The sequence below is a fragment of the Drosophila innubila genome, assembly GCF_004354385.1.
Source record: "Drosophila innubila isolate TH190305 chromosome 2L unlocalized genomic scaffold, UK_Dinn_1.0 4_B_2L, whole genome shotgun sequence".
NCBI classification, from domain to species: Eukaryota; Metazoa; Arthropoda; class Insecta; order Diptera; family Drosophilidae; genus Drosophila; species Drosophila innubila.
The window spans coordinates 24,970,231-24,996,213 of NW_022995372.1; the positions used below are offsets into that span (position 1 = coordinate 24,970,231).

Below are 25,983 nucleotides of genomic sequence, written 5' to 3' on the forward strand. Positions count from 1 at the left end.
ACAATTTAAATTATTGAATCATAACATGAAAATAAATTGAGTTTTGAGATACTCTTTCACTAAATTAGTTAATGTTATAGTTATATGAGATAAATATTTAATTTGATGAAACTTGAATTTTGTCATGACTTTTGATTTATTGACTGTAAAATGAATTCTAAATAAGTAAAATTAGTTTAAGGTGCAATTTCCAAATGGAAATAATGGTATATTAAATATATATTATGCAAATAGTACAAATATTGAGAGCAACAACAACATATAAAATATACATATTGACACAAATCAAATTATAAATTACCAAAATACTAAAATACCAGCTGGAAATGCTTTGTGTTTCAAATGTTACACGAATACTGTGTGTGCAAACCGGATACATAAATTATTTACAGAATAGAGCCTTAGCAATCAGTGTGGGGTGGTTAATGGGATTATGGGCAGAGGGAAATGCCAGAAGATAGGGAAACTACGAGACCTTTTTTTGTTTTGTTTTTAAATTTAACTTTGCTTCTAGGGAGGTAACAGCACGCATTACGTATACGAAGCGTGGAACTTTAAGACGACGTCGAAGTTTGACAAAAAGTTGATCATCTTTGTTGCTGCTGCTGCTTCGTGTGTTAACAAGTTTAATCAAAGGACAATGTCGTAACACGTGCCCATAGGCCATAGACTCCCCTCCGGGCCAACACAAGTTTGGCTGACAACCCTGCCACATTTACTCGTATGTGAGCACGCAAGGTCATAGGCACTTCAGACACCACCCACCCCCAGCACCCACCACCCACCTCCTTCTGCCTAATGCTCCTCCCAGTGTGCGTGAGAGTGCGCGATTTTTACTTTCAAATTACTTTAGTTACGCATTTTAAGCATAATGAATAATTTTTTTCGGCTCTTCGCATGCAAATTTTATGACTGCCAAAAGTTAATTTACGCGCTGCGTCATATATTTATTCTCTAGAGAGTTGCGTTTATAAGTTATTACTCTCTATATGGAAAGTGATAAGACAGAAAGAGGTAACATATACACAAACAGACTAGCTAATTTCCAGTTAACTTTTTACTTACTGGTGTCGCAATTCTTACAGTTAAAATAAGCTAGATTTGAAATAACATAAATAAATAGAAAATTTAAAACCAAAGTTATGGCAGTTGTTTTAAGGATTTCTTAGGTTAAAAAGAATTAAACACTTTAATGTATGCTAAATCTAGCGTTAAATAAGTTAAGCTAGCAATTTTATTATAATATGTGTAGAATATGTGTAGAATATTTTCAATATCTATGCTAATATTCTGATAAATAGATAACTGAAAGTCCCCCTATCTTTTTTATTTAATACAACAGCACAAAATTATGCAACATAAAAATTAAATGCTGAATGCAAATGTGTTGCATACTTTTAAGCTATGTTGTTATATTTTCATAGTTATGGCAAATGTAGAAAAGCTTTAGAAATATAAGAATTTAAACACTGCAGCAATAGGCAGGTTGCTTATCGGTGCCAGGTAAAGAAAATAAATGAGTCAATTGGAAAAACAATAATTGTATGTGTAAAGCTGATAAAACAGAGCTGGAAGGGTACAGGCCCTGTGGAAAATTTACACTAACCAAATGTAACAATGAATCGAGTAAAATACAACACAAATTATTAGCAATTATTTCAAATATGAGTTTATGCTCAAACTTAGTTTTGAAACTCTATCAAATAGTGAAATCTAATTGTTACAATAGTGATGTTTCGCCAACTTGTAGAAATAGTTTCACTTTTGACAAACTTAAGATAATAGCAAGTCAAGGAAGATCGATAGTTATCAGTGAAATTTATTTTCATATTTTCTATATCAGGAATGCTTCTCCTACAAATCTCTAACAACTTAAAAGCAGCAAAGCGAATGCCCTAAAATGTCAAGATACTTGTTAAGAGATTGAATAGAAAAACGATAATTTTTGAACATAATAAATTAATGTCACTATTGCTAAATAAACTACTTGAAATTTAAAATAAAGTTATTAGAGCCGATTTTTCTCACTGCGAAAATAAGTTCGAATACCTAACAATCTAACATTTGAATGTTTTCAAAAGAAATTGTCATCGAACTAAATAGAAATTTGTGAACGACAACAGTGTATATTCTTTATAGATCGTTAATATTATTAGCTATTAAAGATAATTACAAATTTATAATAGGACCCGTTAAAAAGCAGATCCAATCTGCTTTGGTTATTGTATTGGTTATCACAAAGTTTCGCTTGAAACTAGAAACAATGACGCGTTGCCCTGCAACTGTTCGATGATAAGGGGGGGCGGGGAAGCGTATTCGTAATGCTAGGCGGACACTTCAACCTCAACTCAGATACCGATAAAGAGCCTCTGGGCCCAGCCAGCTGCTCAGTTGCCATTGCCGTTAGCGTTGCCGTCAACGAGTCGAGCAAATTGCCAATTTAAATTGGCCGCGGTAAATTAGTCGAGTTATCAGCCTCCACGGCGGCAGGTGTACGGGTTGTGAGTGCTACGGATCGGTCTATATATTGTGTTGTCAATAGCACTCGGTTGTTATTTTTGTTATTGCCTAACGAATTGTGCAATTCATATAAAATTGTTAAATAATTGAAACGGAAATTGTAACGTGCCATTTTGCAAATATGTTTAAACAACAAGAATAATAATACATTTTAAACCCATATCGGATATGAATGCACAATACGAGTGCTCGTAACACGACTATGATTTGTTGTTGTCAATGTGAGTTTTGTCAGTGGTTTAGCGGTGCAGTTACTCAGTGGTTTGCATGAACATTTCGCGTGTCCGTCTTTCAAGTGTTGGTTTTGTGAAAAAGTGAATGAAATGATATGAAATTCGACATGTGTGAAGTGTGTGCGAAGAATTAAAAACGAGTGTATTTGTGAGTATCGTTTAAGGTACTCACTTATCGGTGTCCATGAAATAATTGAGCAAATTCGATAAGAAATTGTTTCTTTTGCCTAGAGTTCTGATCTGTGCTGTCAAATGTTGTTGTTGAACTTACTCTATTTAACAAATACGAGTAGAACAGCCTGCAAATCAATCACTTAGTGCCTGATATGTTTATCTAATCGAAAGGCATAACCCAATATTGTTTTTGTTTTCTGGTTTCATTTTTCACATTTAAAGAGTGTTTAATTTTAAATTCGGTCTAATGCCAATTTATGCTTAGTATTAAATAATATTTTGGAAAAATTTTGAAACACTAAAGATTATAATTTTAACAATAGTATGTTAAATAAATTATATTTTTTTTAGCTTTAGAACCGGTTAAATAATTATAATATTAAAAATACAAATTGACTTTGCAATTAAAAAAATTTAAAAATTGCTTATAATTTAAAAAACAAAATAATAATATATAATTTATTCTTATAGATAATATAATACGTGTTCAATATAACATCTTATTTAATAAAGTAATAAACTACCAACATAATGTGAAACTAAAGTTCTGCTTTAATTTGCTGAAAATGCTGGCAAAAAAAACAATGGAAAGCAAGTCAAAAGAAAATCAACAAAGAACTGCTGATAACTTCAAAACAAAATGTCAATAAAATAATATAAATGACGGACTCGTGACTCGTGTGGATCGCTTGTCGATTTTGTTGTTGTTGTTGTTGTTGTTGTTGTTGTTGTTGTTTTAGTAGTTGTGGTTTTTGTTGTTTTTTTTGTTGAAAGTGAATTACGAATGGTTGTTAAAAGAAATACAATAACAACAAACAATTGTTTATTGTTGTTGTTTTTGATTTGCAATATACAATTGTTGTGTTCGCATTGGAAGTTTGCCATTATCTAGATGTCGTGTAAGGAAATAACCAAACCTGATTACATATCATATGCAGCATGATATTGTATGGGGAATACTTTGAACAGTCAGCAGAATTTACTGACTTTAACCAATGCCCAATAGTTGGCCGAGTGCCTTGGATTTGACCAAATGTCTGGTCAACTGATAAGATACTTGTAGAAAACACCAAATAAGCAAGTTTGATTCATGGCCAACAGGGCAAATGGCCAACTGGCCTTTTGTGTGCCCTTAAGCTTTTGGCCAAACAATGAAATCCCCTTTACTTAACCCTCCCGCATAAATAGAAAACAATTAAGCATTTCAAACGATAAGAGATGAGCGATAAAAAATTACCCACTGCCATTGTGACTCATCGCTGCACAGAAAAAGAGGGGGAAAAATGAAAACTTATATAGCTCCGGGCCTTGGCTAATTAGCCCGACCCGTCCAATCATTTATCGAAGCGTGAAATTTGTTAACTTTACAATTTTTGCTTATATATAAGCACGAATTCTCCTCGACAGACTATCTGATGAAAAGCGAATTCTCATTTTACTTTTGGGCACGTCGAAATGCTTGATAAGCGAATCGGTTTAACGGAATTAGTTCAGAAGGTGAATTAAATCACAGGACAATAAACGCATCAATATTTATTTACATACCCCAACATATCACATAAGCCATCATAAATCTAATCAATTTAACAAGAATAAAAAAAGCACATGAACTTTTGGAGTATAAATATATATATGTATGTATGTGGGCGATAAATGGCCAAGGCAACGGCTCTGTAGATAACACGGCTAAAGCACTCCAATGAAAATGCGACAAACACATTGAATACTCGTACATATTCAAATCTATTCACATCAGTTACAACAATTGCAAACGAGTGCAACAAATTTACAGCGTCAATTAAATGCGCGACCATAAATCAGAATTCTGGCAAACAGTAATCAAAAAGGGGTTCAGGCCCGCCTCTGTTTTTTATTTGCAGGCAACAATAATAATAATAACAAATAGCAAATAACAAATATAAAATAACAAAAGATGTGTGCGATAAATATGCTAATTAAGTAGCTGACACTAACTAAGTAAACAATATCAACTGTTTGCACCATTTCCACTGAACGTAACGCCCAACGTGTGACCTCCTGACCTCCTGAACCCACCCCCAACACATAAACACAGCTACACTTGGCATTAAAAAAAAAAGATGGCTTGCTTTCCGCGCTTCTTCCATCATCGCAGCAAAAACAAATTTACGCCTTCCCAAGATGAGAACACCGACACGATACTCAACACACAAGATAGCCCCGTGGTGAGTTTCTACAACTCTCTCTCCAGAGAGTGCTCTCTCTCGCTCTCTCTTTAGTCTTAAGTGTGGCGTACACTGTTGTTGCTCTTTTTTTGTGCTTCGATAAGCAGCACTGATACGTTCATTAAGTGTTTAATTAAGTTAAGCGGGGGCAGCGCTACAAAATACTTGATATCATAAATAATGCTATAACTAAGCGCGACAGCAAGCCAAATACTAAAGCTGGCTACAAAAAAAAATAACGTGTCTGGCAAAAACCTTATCAATGGTGCTGCGGTCTGTGACGTTCACTTTTCAAATGCCTTATCAGAATAAATACGAAAGTACTATCAACAGGACAAAAAAACGCTACACGAAGTTTGAGTACACTTAAAAGTACTAAACTTGAATATTTGTATAAAGAAAAGGAATATTAAATAGTTATTAAAAAACAAATAGAACGAAAATAAAGTTATGTAGCTCTTATTAACAAATAAAATTTTAATTAACATTTATTATTTTACGGCACATATCTGCTGGATTTTGCTCTGTAAATAAAATTTCCCTCTTCCATTCTGTTATTAACATTCGTCGGCTCTGTTAATAAAATTAACAGAGCTAAGCAAATGCTTTTCAAAGTATACAATAACTATGTAAATAAATTATAAATTCACTAAATTAGCCTTCTATTATTACCCAATTATGTTGTGTTATCTATAAGCCACTTAACTTTAAATACATAGTTGGAATTTTTATCAATTGTTGCCCTGTTTTCATATCTATCACAATCTAATGTGGTTAATGTGGTTAATGGCTTAGTTTTGGCTTATGATAATACGTGTAGATTTCAACGATTTTATGTCAACAAATCTATGACAAAAGTAAAGTAGCTAGTAATACGGTAGAATATTTATTTAAATAAATTCAACTTAACTCTGTTAAACATGAGTTTATTATCATGAAGCAAATTTTGATTTGCAAGTATATGCAATTGAATTCTGAATGAAATTGCTACCCAAAATTACCCAAGTCTATAAGAGTAATGCAATTTCTGTAATGGAATTTGAGTTGATGCAATCTCAGCAGTTTATCAATAAGGCACATGATATGCAGAAATATGATGAGCATGCATATGAATCGGTGTAGGATGAATCTCATGCATAAATCGAATACGAAATGTATTCGAGTGACACACAATTCGAGGATGCGTAGTTATCTATGGTTATGTCTACGGATTAGATGACAGCCAAGTCAGGATGAGAACGTGATAGAGATCGACATGATTGCACGTTGTTGCCATATAAAATAACTTTTGTATAGACTTCAAAGTCAGGAACGTCAGACAGACATATAGGGCCCCAGGGAGAAATAAATGCAATGTGTTTGGCATTTCAAGTGTTGTCAGAGGGAGTCTGATAAATTCAAGAGAAACATACTGAGTTGAGTTACCTTTTTGATATACTTGTACTCGCCAAACGATTAAGACTGTGAAAAAAGCAAAAATCTAAAAGCTCTCTATCAAAACCGTTTCGTTTGGTTTCCGTGGGAAACCGGGATACGGAAAACCTGTCGAAAATGTCGTCGTTTAAGGCTGATTAGCATATCAAAGCAGAGACATCCACGCGACCTGCATATTGACATGTGTTTATTTGTGCGGCTTACGACCATCCATGCAACATCCACAACAAAAACAACAACCTTCAGAGAAAAAAAGGTTTGAATATTTTATAGCTCACATGCCTGTCTGCCAATTGAGCGATAAGATACTCTGCCCTTTTGGGTTTGTTGGTTTGGGTTTGAATTAAAAAAAAAGAAGCTTTTAAAGTTGTGCCTAAGCTGACAATGAATAATCCACTAATCGCTGTCGTCAACTTGACCAAAAGCAAGCAAACACTCGTACATTTTTGATCACATTTTAATGATATCCCTGCTAGGTCAAAGCCACATTAGCCTATTTACAAAACAAACTTAACTGCTACTTCTACTTAGCAGCTTTAACAATGAATCAACTTCTACGAATTTCAAGGGAGCTAAACTTTCTAAAGGCCTTGAAGCAAATGAATGTTGTTTAAACTTTACTTACATCCATATCTGACACATTTTGCACGTGTCAAAATGATAAAGACTAATGTCTGATGTAGAGTAAATCTTTTAAAAGACATCGCCTGACAAACTATAAAATTATCTTAAACTTTGACAAAGTTTTCTTTTTAATAAGAAGGTATTATATTTAATTTATTTTTTTTTTTAAATTTTAACTGATCTACAGATTCTTTATTTTTAATAAGGAACACAAATACTTAATTGGCCTTGCTTTCATCTCAAACAAACATATTTACGAAAATAAATAAATAAAACTGGTAAAATAATAAAATCAATGGATTTTGTTAAACCAGAACACGACGAAGTTAAAATACACCTTAAATAAATTGCTTAAAATTTTAGCACGGAGAAAATGTACATAAAGGAATTACAAAAAATTGGTAATAAACTCTATAGCTAATTTCACACTTTTTTTAATGCATACACAGAATGTGAAATTGGTAAGAAAGTATCTATGGTTTGAAATTAAAAATTTCTGTTCTCAGCGTACATATAGATATAGACACAACAGAAGATACAAGATATATTCTCTCCCTATCTACAAGTGAATGAATAAAATTTCTTATTTATTTTGAACAACGGTAGTGTAAATAAAAACATATAAATAATGAAACCGAAAAAGATAAAAATGTGCGCCTAGATTGTGGCCCAGCAAAAGTCAATAATGGAGAATTATATACATTTTTAAAAACTCTGTGAGTCACACGAGGCAACAACAATGCAAATAAATTAATGAAATTTTGGCCAACTGTTTTTCATGGAATGAAATTAAATTAAATGATATGATACCGGTATGCACTCGATACTTATAGCTATTTAAAGCTATGGGATCAACACACATAAAGGCCATCAATCCGATAAATCCGTATGAAAATCCCCCGTCTGTCAAATAATCAAAACTGTGGCAAAGCCCCAACAGACACACTCATCAAGTGACTTGTGAATGAGATTCAAAGAAATGACAGTTTTGTATGCATTGATGAAAAGCAAAGCTTAAAAGTATGAATAATCTTTGCCACAAATACAAATGCGGAGATAGGGAAACATTTTCATAAGTTACAATAGCACTTTGCACTTGCTGTTGTTGTTTTTCTTGTAGTTGTTGCTGTTGTTTATTGAGGCTCAACGGAGGGATAAACTGGCAACTGTATCAGAAAAGCGAGGGCAACAGAACTCCCCGCATTTATCATGCAGTGTCAGCAGCAGATTGATTTCAAAGCTAACGGACAGACATAAAGAGGGAGATCTATGTATATACCTACCAACTAAGCCCACCGACCCACAGACAAATGATACAAAAGCAACCGGCATTATTTGCTTACTTTCACAGATTGCTTGGCATTTTTTGTTGTTCTTTTTGATGTTATCGTTTCTTTATTTTTGCAATTGCCAAGTAGCAGCCACAGTTGTTGTTCTCTTTGCTGTCATATATTATATCTTTTTTTGCGCGACCTGTTGACGCTTAACGCGATTTGCCTTTTTCATACTCAATGAATTATGTTTGACATTAACTTCCACAGTATGTAGACTTGAATTCTTTAATTTTCTCATAGATGTCTGTATGTCTGCCGATTAAGTCAACGCTAACTTCGAATTTTTGTCTCTCACACTATTTTGTAGTTTATTTGTATTGAGAATCATTTTCTGAAAAGGATTTTCTGCTTTTGGTTCAGCGAAGTCAACGACTTAAATTAGGAATTTAACATTAGCTAACATAAAAATAGCTTGATGTGTTGGAGATAAACAATATTAATGTTATATTAAAATTTTGTTAATGTTCTTTAAGGATGCAGCTAACTTAATTTTGACGTAAAAAGGGTTGCAAATTAATGTGGAAAATTAAAATATGTCTTTTAGATATAACATAGCTGAAATTTGAATAAATGGTCTTAAATGCTTTACATTATGATAGTGGGAGAACACTTTAAATGCGATATTCAAGTCTTAATATAACATGGTCAATTTTCAAAATGTTCACTCAGTTTTTTCTGGCGTTAATTTAAGCTAAAGTTTTTCATTTTCAATTTTACTCAAGCATATTTGTTGTCTATGTTCTTTTTCAGCAAATTGGTCTGTACATACGACGTGAGGAGAAACCACTTTACACGCCCATTTTGACGCCCAATGCCAGTGAGGTAAGTGTATATAGTATATGTCGAGTGTGTAGAGTATGTAGAGTATATATCCGTTGTCAAGCACTATCACAGCACCTTCGACCAACAGTCGTGGGTTCCATCTGACTGCCATCAGCTATCCAAGCGTTTTCTGCTTGTCTTTGCCAAACTCAATTAATATTTGCACACATGTTTCCTATACTTTCAAACGAAAATGATGCAAACAACAACAACAACGACAACAACACTTGTAAATATGTAAACAATACAACACTAAAACCACACCCACGGACCCACACTTGCACCTCGCACTTTTGTTTGTCTTTGTAAATGTTTGGGGTACCCTTGGGCTCGATTAGGCGCAACTGCAGCGCCTAAAACAACTGCCCTTAGGCGTCTCCTCTGCTGGCCAACAGCTTCAGGCCGTGGCCGAAAATGTGGCCAGCACTGGGAATGCTGTGAACAGTGCCAACGACAGCCCGGGGAATCACCAGCAGCAGCAACAGCAACAGCCAAAGAAGTTTCGCTCAAATAAAAGCAGGTTGCAGGCCGAGGAGAAAGAGAAAGAGAAGGAGAAGTCTGGCATACTCAATGGTAGTGCAATTAATGTCACGCGTACCAATTCAAAATTAAAACCCGTCAAAGAGCGACGTCCTACGGCCCTGCCTACCGAGGCGCCCAACGTTGATGATGATGGCGCCCAACGTGTGCATTCCGATGTAGAAAGGGAAAAGGAAAATGGGAAGCAGAAGGAAAGGGAGGAGGAGCAGGCTGTTGCTGATGTTGTGGATGAAGGGCCAAAGCTCAGAGTAAATGTGAATGGCATAATTGATGAGAGCGGCAACAATGATGCGACATCGACACCAACCACAAAGGCAAATGTAAAATTTTTCATTGGTCACACACAGGAACTTAATGCAGAACAACACAATGATGACACTTTGTCCTGTCATAGCAACGATACTAACAACAACAACAACAACAACAACAACAAACTTAACAAGTTAACAAATGGCACATTTCAACTGGATCAACAAGGATCTGAATATGAGCAACAATGGCTGGAATCGGCATCCTCATCATCCATACCAATAGCACCCGCAAAGAGCTACAGCAACGTGTCACTCAATTATTTGAGAAGGTCGAAAAGCACCATAGCCAACGAGCCAACAACACCACCGAACACCACCCAGCGACGTCGTGTCTCCACGATGCCCGACATTTATATACCACCGCCACCACCGATGCCCGTCGAGTTGCTTAGTCCCGGGACTCCATTGCATTTGCGCAAGAAACGAAGTGTGGAACGTCAAAGAGAACAACAGAAGGAGGAGGAGACGCCTCCAATAGATGCCACACTGCATGTCTCGAACAGTCAGGTATGAAATGAACTAAGCTTGTTCCACAAATCTCTTGCAACACGAAAGCAAGGGAATATCCAGTGTCGATGTTCCCGAAACCAACTTTGGTTGATAAAATATTTTTTTTACAACTCAAATAATATTTGCAACTAAATAAAGTTTAAAAGCGTAAAACTCATTGTATGTATAACATTATATTCATCCTATGATCCTCTAAATTGTGGTTAATGTGGACAATGGCTTTAAAAAGTCTGCTGCATTGTGTGATTAATCAAGCAACCGCTAAGAGTTTTTCACCTTACTCAATTTTTTTCTAAGCCGCCATTCAAGTTTACTTCCTTAAGTTGTAAACTTCAAGTAAACTGTTCTTTTATATGATAAACATAAACAAAATTTTGGCTGAACATTTTACCGGACAAACATTAGGATGTTGACCTGACCTGGGCGTGGCATTAATTAAGCGTTCATTGCTAATTAAATAATCTGCTCTATTTGCAGGCCAACAGCAATAACAAGCAAGCCAGGGAATGTTTCTAGGGAGAGTAGTCGACTAGAAGATGCCCTGTATTCAGGCTTTATGTGGGTAGCCAACAAATATTGATTTATATAGCTGGGGAGAAAGAAGAAGAGATAAGATAATCCAATTTTAGATTGATTTCTCACAATTTAACACCTGCAGTTTTTTTCGTAGTAATAAAACAAGACTATGAAATTATATTTTTTTAATTTTTACAGAAGTCGAATTATCGAAGCTCCAACTTATAAATTTAATTTAAAAGTTTCTTTGCATCCTGAAAATTTCAAAAACATTTTATATTTAAAACAATCAAAAAAGGCCCTATTTACAGGGTATAGTACATTAAACAGCAACAGCTAAGCGAAAGTTCGCATTTTATTCTGCAGGTAGTCGGGAAGAAAAATCCTCTCGCCCTAATTACGGCAACAAATGAAATGTTAATTGTTTCGCAACAGACATGAACACTAACTTTTGGCCAACAGAAACAGGCAACAGATAAAACTCAACTTCAACCCACTTCCTATCACTCATTCTGCTACTCTCCCTCTCTTTCTTTCTTTCTATCTCTCACGTTGTCTCTATCTCACTCTGCGTAGATGCAGCTGTTGCCAATGCTGCCACTTTTACAGTCCGACATCGTTATTTACCTGTTCCCCTCTCTTACTTCCTCGCCCCGTGTGCCTCTCTGGGGCAAATTGAAACTGTTGCTGAGGCAGCGAATTGGCCAGGCCCACAACAGATATTTTGGCTGATGTTGCGACTTGTAAGTCAAGGTGGCCAACGCTTAGACCAATGCTTAATTCTGGGCCGCCTACGTGCAGCTACTGTTGCGACGATAGTTTCGCCTAAAGTCCTCCCTTATCTCTCTTCCCTTATGCCGACCGGAAATGCTTATAATGGCTGCGTTTCCACTGTGTAAATGAAGGTAAATATTTAATGAGAAGAGTCGGTAAAGTCCCAGGACTTATTCTTGTCTGTGGCCAATTGCATTGTTGTGGCTCGTAAAATCTTTAATAAACTTTAGTGGAAATTGCAACTGGAGTTTTAGATAGACTGTCAACTGAATTGTAGATAACCACTTACAAGAGGAGTTATACTGTGTGCAATCTTGGGTAATGCTCGTAAGCTAATTCTTGAAAATAACAACCACAAAACTCAGTTGAGCATTAATAAAAACATTGGCGAGTTGAAAAACAAACAGCTAAATAACTTGCTATTTCATTTTATTTGCTTTCATTAGGATGAGTTGGCCAAGTTGGAAGATAGCAAGCAGAGCATCAGCTCGACAACGAAACTTCATCGCGTGGAAGGTGGCCTCATCTTCGTGAGACCGAATTTGCCCGTGCAGGAAAACATTGAAATCGAATTTAATGCAAAGGACGAAGCGTAAGCGTAAATCTGAACAACATGTTTCAAGGTAAAACCCCTCATGTGACCCTCTTTTCGCATTATTCATTAGCACACGCAATCTCATACTCAATGCCATTGAACACAACGATTTCCTCAATAACCTAATGGACAAGGAACGCAAGGAGATGGTCATCAATGCAATGGCGCCGGCCAGCTACAAGAAGAACAGTTACATCATCAACGAGCATGACGAGGGCTCCGAAATATACGTATCAGCCGAGGGATACTACGATGTGATACAAGCAGGTCAACATGTGGGCAGCTTTGGACCCGCCACTGTCTTTGGCGAACTGGCAATACTCTACAATGCACCACGCAAAGCTACCATTAAGGGTGAGTTACCCTTAAGTTGTTGAAGTATTAAGACACATAAATATCGAAGTTATGGGTGGGTTGATCATTTCTGCAAGTGAGCTCAAATCCAATATCTATAGTAAACAACTATTTGGAGCCATAAATTTTTTAAAATGTACCTAAGAAAACTTTTAAACTGTTCGAAATGAGGATAAATTAAAAACATAAAATAATCTAAAGGCTATTTTCACGACCACTCACATTTGCCACATTTGCTCACATTTGATTGTGTTAGATTTTTGGCTTTCCACGAGCAAATGTGAAACTGTTAAAACATTTTCCATTCACCCGATATAAATTAGCAGTTCGATATCTGTGCAAAAGTTATAAAAAGCTGAAATAAGAATATTTTCACTTATATTTTGCAATTGTAATTCGCACAAATTTTATGCTAAGCTATTTATTGAACAAAACAGCTGGTTTAAATAATAATTGCTCCTTTTCACGAGTTTATCGATAAAAAATACTGAAATTTGCGGGGCGAAAGGCAAAAAATATTGATCAATCGAATTTTGTACTGAAATGAAGTTCACATTCGGGCCGAATGATGAAAATGGCGACGAATGTCTCAAATGTGCAGTCGTGGATATAGACTATAATAGTCTATAAGGTTGTCAATAATGAAAGACGCTCGTCAAACAGAAGGACCCAACATACAGTCGTTAATACACTCAAATTAAACGGGAAGAGCTTGGTAAACCCAGTAAAAGTAGTGGAACGTGACCACCCCTGACGTAAATTTTAAAATCGACTTATCTCAGTCTTCTTTCACGCCCTTCCATTTCCCTGTTGACTGTAGACCTTTTCGTATCTTTACCAAACTTCTTTCATGTACTGTTAGCCTATGACTATAGGAGAATTTATCTACTTTTCTTTCCGACCGGTAGCATTTAATATAAATACTCTATAAAATTAATTTATTTTTTTAGCGGCAACCGATGCTCGAGTTTGGAAAATTGCTCGCAAAACATTTCGTGCCATTATGCAAATCTCAGGCTCCAAGGAGCGTGAGGAGAACTTGCAGTTCCTGCGCTCAGCTCCATTTCTACAGGAGCTGGAGGAGAGTATGCTCAACAAAGTTGTGGATCTACTGCAAAGGGTAAGAGAAAATAAAGGGTGTTTAGAAAGAAGAAGATATAAAATATATTGCATTCTCCCTGCAACCCATTAGTTGATTTATCCTAAAAATAATTAGAAATAACCGATTCAAAAATAGCCAACTGTGCACTGATTTTAATTTTAAAACACCCACATAAAACGATGCAACAAGTGAATTTCTTTAAACGATGATTCGTAAAGGTTCGTAAAAGTATTAAAATCTCCTAAAAAACTATTTTTTCTTTCACCAGAAATTCTACGAGACTGGTAGCTGTATTGTACGTGAGGGGGAGGTGGGCCATGAGTTCTTCATCATACGTGGCGGCACAGTAACCATCAAGAAGAAGGACGAAGCGGGGCTGGAGCAGGTGGTGGCCAAGCGGAAGCGTGGCGATTATTTTGGGGAACAGGCGTTGATGAATGCGGATGTGCGTCAAGCCAGCGTCTTTGCGGATGCACCCGGCACTGAGGTGCTCAAACTGGAGAGAGAGTAAGGGGAGAATAAAGTGCAGAGCCTAGAGACATTAATTATTTTCCTTGCTTTACTCTACCGCAGAGCCTTTATTAGCTACCTGGGCACCATCAAGCAGCTAAGCGAGAGACTGGACGAACAAGTCAATGTGAATGGACGTTCGAGTAATCGAAGTGCCGAGTTCGATAATGAATATTCGCATATTGCACTATCGGATTTGAAAAAGGTGGCAACCCTAGGGTCAGGGGCTTTCGGTCGTGTGGATCTGGTTACCTATAGCAATCAGACATTTGCTTTGAAAATAATCAAAAAAATTGAGGTGATCAAACAGGATCAAATTGAGCATGTCTACAATGAGAAGAATGTGATGATTAAATGCCGCAATTCTCCCTTCATTGTACAGTAAGTAGATACAATTTGAAATTGAATCAATTTCGAGATATTAAAATGTATCTATTATCTGAAAACAAGACTTTATCGCACTTATCGGAATGAGAAGTATGTGTACTTTCTGATGGAGGCCTGCATGGGAGGTGATGTCTGGACTGTGATGTCAAAGCGTCAATATTTTGATGATAAGACTGCCAAGTTTATAGCTGGCTGTGTTGTGGAAGCCTTTGACTTTTTGCATTCCCATCACTTCATCTACAGGGATCTGAAGCCAGAGAACCTGATGCTCACAAGCGATGGTTACTGCAAATTGGTATGTCTGAGTTTATATACTTATTATAACTCTTATTTTTCTTCCACTAGTACTGTTTCCGATATACAAATAATTTTATTATTTTATTTGTACTTTTTTGGTATATTAGGCAAATATCAAAAGCTTTTGTAAGAATGAGAAAAACGAAATAATATAAAAATAAAACGAAAACTGGGAAATGAAAGTAAAAAATTAAAAATTCTTGTTAATTCATTATTGCCATTTTTCTTTGACATAAAAATATACCATTTCTTCCTGTATAATTTTTTTGAGAACTTGTGTTTTTTTTTTAAGCTTAACCAAAATATTTTGTGTTTTTTTTAAGAACTCAAAAACACATTTAATTCATTCCTGACTATTCTTCTTCAGCTTGGCAGGGTGAGAATCGAACCCAGAACCAAAATTTTAAACAATTTGATGATTTCGGAGCATCATAATTTTTGTCTTCCCAATTAACATTAACTAACTCTAATTTTCTAATTAAATTTTTTTTGAATTAACTTTTCTATTTTTTAATGGTAAATATCATAGTTTAACGATCCTATCTATTCCCTCTTTTTTGGTGTTCTCCGTGCTATGATATAATTTTTAGAATTAATATTTATTTTTTTATTTACTTCGATTTTTAATTTGTTAATCTTTTTTGTTTTATATATTTTTCTTTAAATAATTATTCTTGTTTTGTAAAATTCTATCTTCTTTGCTTATCATATTTATGTATATTATATTTGAATATCATACAGTTAAAGCTGAGAAATAATTGGTTTGTCCTCGCTTTTTTGCAGGTTGACTTTGGCTTCGCCAAGTATGTGCGTCCCCATGAGAAGACGAATACATTTGCCGGCACTCCTGAGTATGTGGCACCCGAGATCATCTTGGATCGCGGACATGATCGTGCTGTGGACTATTGGGCCTTAGGCATTTTGATCTATGAGTTGCTTGTGGGAAAAACTCCGTTTCGGGGCATCAATCAAATCAAGATTTATCAGAATATACTTAGCGGCATCGATGTCATTCACATGCCCTCCCGGATACCCAAATTCGCCCAGAACTTGATTCGTCATCTTTGCAAACAGCTGCCTGCAGAGAGACTGGGCTATCAGAGGAAAGGAATTGCGGATATTAAACGACACAATTGGTTCGATAATTTGGACTGGACGAGGCTCAAACAGAAGCAACTGCCATCGCCCATCAAGCGATCCCTGAAGAGCTTGACAGACGTCCAATATTTCATACATCTTGGCGGAGACAATGACTATGAGCCGCCAGAGGAATTAAGCGGCTGGGATAAGGACTTTTAGTATTGCGATTGAGATAAAGATAATTCAACAAACTAGGTTAATATAGAGCTTAATTAATAAGTTAACAAAGTAGTTGTTAGGCGAATAACACGTGTGTTATAAGATGTAAATAATTTGATATTACATTTGTTTAAATTTTCAACTTTGTTTTGTCTTTTGACGTTCAACTTTGTTTCACAGTCAATCATCAGCTTATTTGTTTGCGCCACTTCATTTAACAGCGCAAACTTGTTTTTGTTGTCATCGACACATACACACATATACACGCAGATACAGACTTGAAAAGTTGGCCAAGCAAGCAGAATAAACAAACATATTCAATTAAGCTTAGTTCAACGCATGGAAAGTGTTCCAAAAATGACATAACATACTCTTAGTACATTCGCTCATTTACAGGTAGCTTTAAGATTGCTTCGTAACTGTATCTTTGCAGTACTTCAGTGCTGACATTGTGTTTAGTTAGCCAACTAACTGTGTAACTGTCTTGCCTTGTTCATTGTCTGAGTTGTCTTGCAGTTTGCATCAACAAAGCTGTCGTCATCATTATCAGACCGAGACTCATTATAACCCACATGACGTTGACATTCATTTGTATCTGTATCTCGCAGATGCTTCTTCTAAAAGGCACATCCAATATAATTGCATTGTGCGGCAGGCACCACGCAATGCCTTCCTGCAACATAAAGGGGCATGTCTCGGCTATGGAAATGACACAAACTTTATTGTTTCTGAATAAAATACTTATGCATCAAGTCTTCCTAACAGCCAGCCAGGTAGCTCGAACATGTGAATGAGTATAAGTATGTATCTGTGTGACTGTGTGTGTCTACATGTATGCGTGCTTGGTCGTTGTGCAAATATGCAACGGAGTCAAGTGCAATTATGTGAACTTAATGTCTCTATTCATGAGTCTAGAGCCTTGTCTATGTCTACTTCAATCAATTTATGAACCAGTAAATGTTCAACGAGTCTAACAACGAGATTAACGAAGACTTAAAGATGGTATTGCAGGCCTTGATGAAATAAGTTCATTAAATATTTAAGACTTTATAAGCGGTGAGTAAATAGACAAAAACATTATTACCATAATATTATGAATTCATATCAATTTTGAATCATTCACGGTTCTACCATCTGATACATTTCACAATAAAGATTACGTAATTTAAACATTTCTTTATAGCTTTTAATTTGGCAAAGCCACATGTGAAACAATTATGTGCATATATTAGTAAACATGCTTATCAGCTTATTTCAAATAATTTATTTGGAGTTATATGGAATTCATTAATAATTATGTCTCCAGGTGTTGGCAAGTATTACGCTTTTATTTGGCTTAAATAACAAGCATCGGTGGTTCAGTGGTAGAATGCTCGCCTGCCACGCGGGCGGCCCGGGTTCGATTCCCGGCCGATGCAAAATTATTTTTTACATTTTTTGTATTTTTATATTAAAACATACTTTATTTTATTTAAAAATTCTCAATCAACCTACAGAAAATATATATTAAAACTGAAAGGAAATAAAAACAATACACAGCCAATCAGATCTAATGTAATCGCTCTAACTAAACGCAACTTGCAACTTGGCTGACTTTTGAACACTACAGCAAAAAGAAGCAACAAAATCATAAAAGACAGAGGAAAAGCGAAAAAATGTTAAGGAAAATAAACGGTGAAAGGACAAAGTACAAACCGATGATGCAAGAAAAGTCCCACAAACAATAATAAATGATAATTGATAATAACGTTTTGCTACCTTCCTTCCGCTGTCAGCAGCAGAATAAGAAGAAACAGCATCAGATGGAAAATAAGGCAAATAAAAGTAAGTAAGTATGTAAAGGAAATCAATAAAAATGATGGTGACAACATTTGGCCACAATTTCAATTTTGTGGCAGCCAAGCAAAACGAAGGAACATTTCGACAATTTCCGACCGCCCTTCCGTCCGCTGACGTTGTCTGACGGGGCCGAAGTAAAAATTTTCATTTTCTCAACTGTCGCAAATGATTTCTATACATTTTCTTAGACACCTTAGACAACGTCTTTCACAATTTCTATGCGAGTGCACAACGCAGCGACAAAGTTGGACGAAATGTCATCATTTCCGTTGGGAAAACTGTGCGCGCTCAAGCGTCAACTGCGAGGACGATGTCGAGGACAGCGTCTAGGAAACGTCGAGGACCCGTCAACGGGCTATCAGCGCACACCGGGAGAGAAAGGGTTAACTAAGAGAAATCATGTAAATCCCTTTTATTTGCCCAAAAAACTTCTGATGCAAAAACCCTTGAAAATATTCAAGTAAAACACAAAAATTTATATTTTGTCGAATCAAAAACGCAGGTCGCAGCAAGAGGCAACAAGGGGTAGAGGTAGGTCGATTTTAACCAAGAGCCTCTTACGGCTCCTAAACGAAGCGTAAAATTGTTAAATGAGTGCGAACATCTACGGGGGGCTTGTATTTCTATCCATTTGTGCTAAATTATTGATTAAGAATCTTTTTCGACATGCACGTTTGGCCGACTACTTTTTTGGCCAGATATTTCTCAATTCAATTGAATTGAATTGAGTTGTGTGTGCTCCAAACTTGCCTCTTATCGAATTGAATGCCAATTGAGTCACGAAATGTCCAGTACTTTTTTCTGGCTACAAACAAATACTGTAAAAGAAAAGTAAAAGCTCTTGATCAAATAATGACCCAAAAATTTACATTTATTAGACAAACTTTAAAAATAAGAAAATATGCCAGGATCTTAAAGAAATTGCTTAACTTAATAATACAATTTCTACAGAAGAAAGTTTAATTGGAGCTACTAACTAAATCACTTTTCGAGAGTTTGCAACAATTTTTAAATAATCTTTCAGAAACTTGATCAACTTTAGTTTTGCATAAGTCTCTTTTTTAGTTTCTTTGCTTTCAGCTTCATTACGTATACGCAATATTGCGCTCGAAATGAAGTGGAAGTCTCATAAAGCTATCGTTTAGCTTTGTTGTGAAAGTACATCATTAGGCCCTAAGATCATTAGCATGTTTCATCATTACTAACCGAACCCATTCAAAACATTTCAGACTCCTTTGAAAATGTCAATCAATATTCGACTTTTACATTTTCCATTGCCAATACTAAAGTCGTTCTTCGTTTGTTTATAGTTGTGTATGTGTCTCCTAAAAATCTTTTGGCAACAAACTAGCAAAGCAAGACTAACAAGCAAGTTTCAACTTGTGTGTGTGTGTGTGTGTGTGTTCAAAAGGACTTCGAAACGAAAGCAACAAGAGAAATCTCTTTTTATACTTGGCCACAAGTCTTGGCCAAACTATGAATAGTATAGGCCTAATGTATGCAGCCCTTGTTGAAACTGGTTCAACAACTTAAACGAATGCAAATTTTCAGCTAAAATTAAAGGACTTGGCAAAATAACAAAACATATTGTACACACAATCTGGTTCGGGGTCCTATAAACAAAATGTGAACCCTAATCAATGGGACTATTGTTAACTTATGCATTTATAACATCAGCAACCCCAACAATTGCCTACAAAAACTATGCATAAATATGTATATATCGTATTATTCGTTTTAAGCCCGTACTTTTCATAGACTCTACATATGCGTGCATATTATATACGTTTATCTACAGATATGACAGGCAATTTGTTATCGCCAATACCAGACTCAATACAGAACAGTAAAGTTATGCTTTTCAACAAATATGGAGTAATTGGGTCAAGTTATAAAAACAATAAATAATACCACAATATTTAAATTAAAGTTAAATTTGTGTGAGACTTTATAAAAGCAAATAAGAAGCAGTTGTCAGAAGAGCAGACAGTAAAAGTTAAGATAGGCCAAGAGATAAAAATTTTAGTATCATACGCATAGTAGGAAAAGTGAGAACTGACGTCGATTGACACAAGAAAAAAAAAGAATGTGCTTAAAAGTTATAAAGACCAATTTTTTATTTAATTTGGGTTTTAAGCTAAGCAATTTTCTATACATGATTTTACAGTTAATCAAAATTAATATTTAGTTCGTTTATCTAAATAACAATGATTATTCTTGTTTTTGTACGCTGTTTAAAAAAAAAGGAATTTATAAATTAAAAAAATGTAAGAAATACATACAATAATGTTTGCAGTATTTTAAATAAGAAAGATGCCTATTTAAAACATTTGATTGAGTATCATCAGGTTGGCAAGCACTTAATTTATACGAAATCATTTGCATCATTCGAGAAAATAGCTTTGTAGAGTAAACATCTATCAGTTGGGTGATAACTCCACAATTGGCACTAACATGGAGACAACTAAAATCCTTTTTGGCTGCATTCAAGTCACAAAAACAAATCATCATCGAACACGCCCACATGAACGCCTATGTGAAATGTCGATGATGTGTTGCGCATTTACAGGCAAGAATCCACAAAAGTGCCGCCCTGGGTGCAATTTAAAATTTGGGCATTCAATAACGATTTACACAATAGGACACAACACACAGATGTACACACACACACACAGTCAGACACATTTAGACCACACTCAGGAGTGCATATGCACGTTCGATTCAAACAAATAAGCTTTAAAATTTTACCATTAACAGGCGCCCAATGTTTTCAAATGGCAATCGGAAAGCAAAAAGCAAAGCAAAGTAGTACTTATTGTTGTTGCTGTTGTTGTTGTTGTGATTGGTATTGGTCTGATTTGAAATGTGCGTTTAGCACATATGTATGTATGTGTATCAGCAGCAGCAAGGACAACAACAATCGGTTTTCTGTTAGTCAGGAAGAGGAGACTCTACTCGATTTCGATCTAATCAGCTTCGTTCGAAAAGAAGCTGTTAACAATATTGTCAATTCTGTGTCCAGTTTGAGAGAACAAGAGATTTCAGCTAGTTTATTTTTATGTTGAGAAAAGTTAAATTTGCATAAATTTTTTTTTTTTGGTATTCTGTGCCAGGTTGTGTCCCTTTTGTGGGTGTCGTCCTTGCTGTTCCTTTTGTGGGCGAGACTCAGCGGCACTTGCCACATAAACACTTTGGTGCTGAACACTATGAATAATTAATGAGTTTTGTGTTGTCGTTGTCGTTTTCGTTGTTGTTCCCCGGCCAAGTTGTTTTTGAGAACTTTTAAACAGCCGACCAACAATTGTTGTCTATTTGCTTTTGCGGTGCATGCTTTTAGAACCAGCTCGGACAATAGGCTTATGCAATATCTGTGAGGTATTTAAGAATCTCAAAATATTGTTTTCTATCGACTAGACAGTTCTATACGTATAAGCAAATTAGAGAATATTTTGGCATATATTTTCTTTTGCAATTGTTAAAATGAAATTATGTTTATGGAAATTTGAAATGTTTCGAAATGAGATTTCATTTTATGTATGTATATACTTTTCAGTTAAAACTATATTATATTTTCGCAAATTGCTGAACAGAATTTGGTACCAATATCTTTATATATGTTGGCATATGTAGCCAACATCATAACTCATTGATTATAATAGTTGCAATGCTTGCAAAATTATTGCATTAAAATTCGGTATTTGAGTTTATTGGAATAACTAATAATAATCAAATAATAATTTGATTCAACTGCCCACAACGAAAGCAATTCAAAATTATATAATAGACATGCACACACACAGAGAGAAATAACATTACCACATCCTTTACTCTCGTCCAAATCAAATTATGTTATTTTCATGAGCCGCCCGAAAGTATGCAAATATTTGTGAAGTGCAAACATGATTTGCCTGCTAAGAGTCAACGTTTCAAGTCACCTCTGACAACAACAACAGCAACAACAAGTACAGTGGGCTGACTGGTAAGCAAAAAAGGTCGTTAGATTGTTAACAAGTTCATAAAAAGACGCTGAGGCATACCCAGACACGCACACATACACAAATACACGAATACTCTTGCATGGTTCAGTTATACGTGTAGTAGCAGGAAAAGGAACTGTTGCTGGGGTGGTACTCATGACTGTATAAATACACTACACGACGCGACTGCTTGCGTATTTGCAGAGCACTTTTTCCATTCTGCCTCTGCCGCAGTCGCTGCTACTGCGACGTCGCAAACAGCACAAAAGTATGCAACGAAAATAAGAGACAGACCGCACAGTGGGTGATCTTGTTAAATTATCGTAACGAAATTAATTGCTTTAACAAAATAATTGTTATCATCATCTTGTAGAATTTTTGTGTTACATTGATCCAATAAGGAACGAAGTAAATAATAATAAAAATATTTATAATATTTTTTCCCTTAAATATTATTTAATATAAATTGTTTTATCTACCTTTCTATTACTTAAAGTTAATGCTATAATAAAATATTTAAATAAAATCGATGATCTAATGTATTTAACATTAATGTGTAAACTTGCTATGTTACGATGCTTCTTACATAACTAGTTTAATTTAAAATTACACATGGGGTCGGGAGACTAAAGCTAAAAAGGTCAATATCGACCACTGTACTTGAAATGAAACCAGGGATGGGAAATGCTACGACTGTTGTTTGCATTAGTCAATTGATGTTTATTATTGCAAGTATGTATATACGTATGTGCTTGTGGGTGCTCGAAAAGGGGCGTGGCTAGTCTTTAGGCAAAGCTTTAGCTGCCATATCTATGCGAAACTAAATTAAAGCAGAACCATCAACAACGTAGAAAAAGAAAGAACAAGCAGCAGCCAAGTAAATCCGATTTAATGCAATGCATAGTTGGTAACAACAACAGCCGCTTATGCGGCGACAACAATTAAAAGCAATTTGTAACCGCAATGAAAATCGCTTTAATTTTATTGCCACCGCTGTGTGTATGTATGGGTGTGTTAATGTGTATCTGAGTATGCATAAACGTGTCTATCCTTTTTTATATACATTTTTTGCGCAATTTAATTAAATTGCAATAAGGCTGGCATTAATAATTACATTCATTAAACTTTTCATCTTGGTGCATATTGATTATATCTGCATATTGCATAATTTTTATTTTAATAGATACAATTTTTTTTTCACAATTTATTAGGCCAATTTCATGATTAATTTACGTATTAAAGAATATTTTCTAATTAAAAAGTCATTATTGGCATTAAACAAACGCAATCAAGTACAAAATTTAATCAATTTTTTTAATTGATAACAAAATTTAAAAAGCGAGACTAAAATTTTTATGTTTTATGTAGTAAACTTTAGAAGGTGTGCTATTTATATCCAGAATTTATTATTACCCTTGTATTTTTTTTTTATGATTTCTAATGTGCTGACTGTAAAGGATATCAAAATTGTTGATTTCAAAGCAGCTGACAAAGCAAAAAACTCTTTAATAATTATTCTTTTTTTTTTATACAATAGTCTAAAATGAAAACGAACACAAATTATTTATATGTTATGTATGAGAACTTTGTGTTTCTACTTGAAACTCACCGTCAATCATATTTTTTGTCGAAGGGCGGCAGAGGAATTCCATAGGCGTCTGCAATTAGAAAAGAGAAAGTTTTAATTAAATAGGAAAATATTTATGCAGCATTTATGCAAACAAAATGGAAAAAGTTGGACGAGAATGAAACAAAATCAAAACATGCGAAATTTGCGACCCGAAATTGCTGTAAAATATTAAACAATTAGGTGGAACGCATTGTTGCCGCACAAGTGTTAATAATTGAAATACACGTAGCAGGAACAAACAAATGGGCAAACAAAAGTTTTTGCCTGTGGCCAATTAATAATAAATAGCGTGGAGAGCCAAAAGCTGGAAATCAAAGCCTGATAGACAGTCTGTGAGAAAGGAGAAAGACGTTGGCGAAGGCAGCTGCCAACTAATGACGCGCTCCATTTGTTCCAAGTGCTCGTATTTGGACCTTGGTTGCCCCACGTGCAACAACAAATTAGCGCCACAAAATGGGGAGGCTAAAAACTTTGGTCAGGCCAAAAGTCAAAAGCCCACAACGAAAACAAAAATGATAAAGGTGCAAATGAAAATGCCAGCGGAAAAGTTTCAGCAAAAGTATCAAAGGATCCTTGAGTGCTTCCTTGAATTTGTTGCGGCAAGCTTAGCGCTTGATTGAGCGCATCCAAATTTGTGGTAGCACTTGCCAGTTAACGTGTTTATGTGTGGCCAGGAGTATCTGCCACGTTGCCACGTTTTCCTTCGCGTCACGGACTGATTGATAAGGTTAAGGTAAAAATTGACCCAAGCTCCTGCGGCAATTTCGCTGTGGCAAATTATGAATGAGCCACGGTATTTACCCTTAGCTTTTTTTTGGTCTTATTTTTAAATTAAATCAAGTTGCCCAAGCGCTTGGCCAATGAGTTAAGGTTATTTGAGCCTAATTGTATTACCTAATTATTCTACAGGAAATTGGGCAACAAATGAACTTAAGCCACTTAATTGGGCTTCATATTGTTCTGACTTTAATCAACAAAAGGCTGAAAAGAAGAAAGGGCAGCTAAACGCAATTCCAATTTAAATTTAGAGAATAAGAGCCATTAAATGCCTCTTCAATCAAATATTTTCCAGCAACCTTTGAGAAATGTAATACCATTGGGGCATACTTCAATCTATTTCAAAATCAATTTTTAGCAGACTCCATTGTTATACGTATATATTATGCCAGAAACCGAAAGGAAAATAAGAAAAAAAAAATAACCCAAAAGAAGCTAATCAATCAAAATGCGCAGCCTGTTTAGAAATAATCAACAGCAGAATTTGGCCCACCAATTTGCGCTCTGGCAAAATAAATATATATAAATAAATAAGAATAAAACTGCGAAATAATATTAAAGAGCAGACAAAGGGCCAACATTGAGTTCGGTTGCAAGATTAGACAAGGCAAGGCCAAGACAATTCCGAATTCTCTCTCGTTTTGGCAAATCAAAACTCATGCCTGACACGCATCAAAAGTGAAAACTGACAGACACGAAAAGAAACTTAAGAATACACTGAAAAATATATGTTTTTTTAAGACTGAATTTTTCTTAAAACTAAAATTGAAAACATCCTAATTGGTTGTAAGACCACTGATTTTATATTTTATTATTATTATCGTAAAGTTCTCTTCTTTAAAAATATAAAATTGTATTAATGGTCGTTTTTATCAGTGTATTTGTTGCATACCTTAAGGCGTTTTGAATGTTGTCTTGATTGATTTCCATATTGCTTTGAGTCGTTTCCTTTGATGATTGTGAGAGAAGCATCTCAAATACTCGCTAATCATATCTAATTCTAGCCGCAAATTCAATGAAAATTGTTTAATCCACTGTGAATGTTTAGTGCAATCCGATGCTGTCTGTTGACTGCTTTTGGTAGCGTAATTAAATTTTCTAATTGAGTTGCTGCCAACATCATCAAATGTACTCAAAACTGGCTATGCTTTGGATGGATTTATAAACGGCATACTTTTTAAGGCGTTTAGGCCATGTGGCAAGTCGCTGCCTTTGCTGGC

General features: G+C 35.3%; 1 protein-coding gene and 1 non-coding gene across 4 annotated transcripts; both read left to right on the plus strand.

The window, feature by feature from the left end:
• Positions 1–2,444: 2,444 nt before the first annotated feature.
• On the plus strand, positions 2,445–16,682 carry LOC117780414 (cGMP-dependent protein kinase 1). Of its 3 annotated transcripts, none has more exons than XM_034616927.1 (11): positions 2,445–2,741; positions 4,783–5,131; positions 9,274–9,345; positions 9,684–10,703; positions 12,443–12,588; positions 12,662–12,945; positions 13,896–14,065; positions 14,316–14,554; positions 14,621–14,938; positions 15,008–15,239; positions 16,025–16,682. In XM_034616927.1, the coding sequence occupies exons 2-11, from the start codon at positions 5,027–5,029 to the stop codon at positions 16,538–16,540; spliced, it is 3,102 nt and encodes a 1,033-aa protein (XP_034472818.1). In that variant the 5' UTR covers positions 2,445–2,741; positions 4,783–5,026; the 3' UTR covers positions 16,541–16,682. The 3 variants fall into 3 exon arrangements, with proteins under 3 accessions (XP_034472818.1, XP_034472821.1, XP_034472819.1); XM_034616930.1 differs by having other exon boundaries at positions 2,485–2,501; positions 4,808–5,131; XM_034616928.1 differs by lacking the exon at positions 2,445–2,741 and having other exon boundaries at positions 3,879–5,131.
• A 1,205-nt stretch (positions 16,683–17,887) lies between these two features.
• Positions 17,888–17,958, plus strand: Trnag-gcc. Its single transcript has one exon. It is a non-coding gene; the product is annotated as a tRNA-Gly (tRNA).
• Positions 17,959–25,983: the final 8,025 nt, after the last annotated feature.

Coding starts and splice junctions, on each gene's coding strand:
- LOC117780414 (XM_034616927.1), top strand. CDS start 5,027: ATGGCTTGCTTTCCGCGCTTCTTCCATCATCGCAGCAAAAACAAATTT. Junction 14,555..14,620: donor GTGCTCAAACTGGAGAGAGA/GTAAGGGGAGAA, acceptor ACTCTACCGCAG/AGCCTTTATTAGCTACCTGG. Junction 15,240..16,024: donor GCGATGGTTACTGCAAATTG/GTATGTCTGAGT, acceptor GCTTTTTTGCAG/GTTGACTTTGGCTTCGCCAA.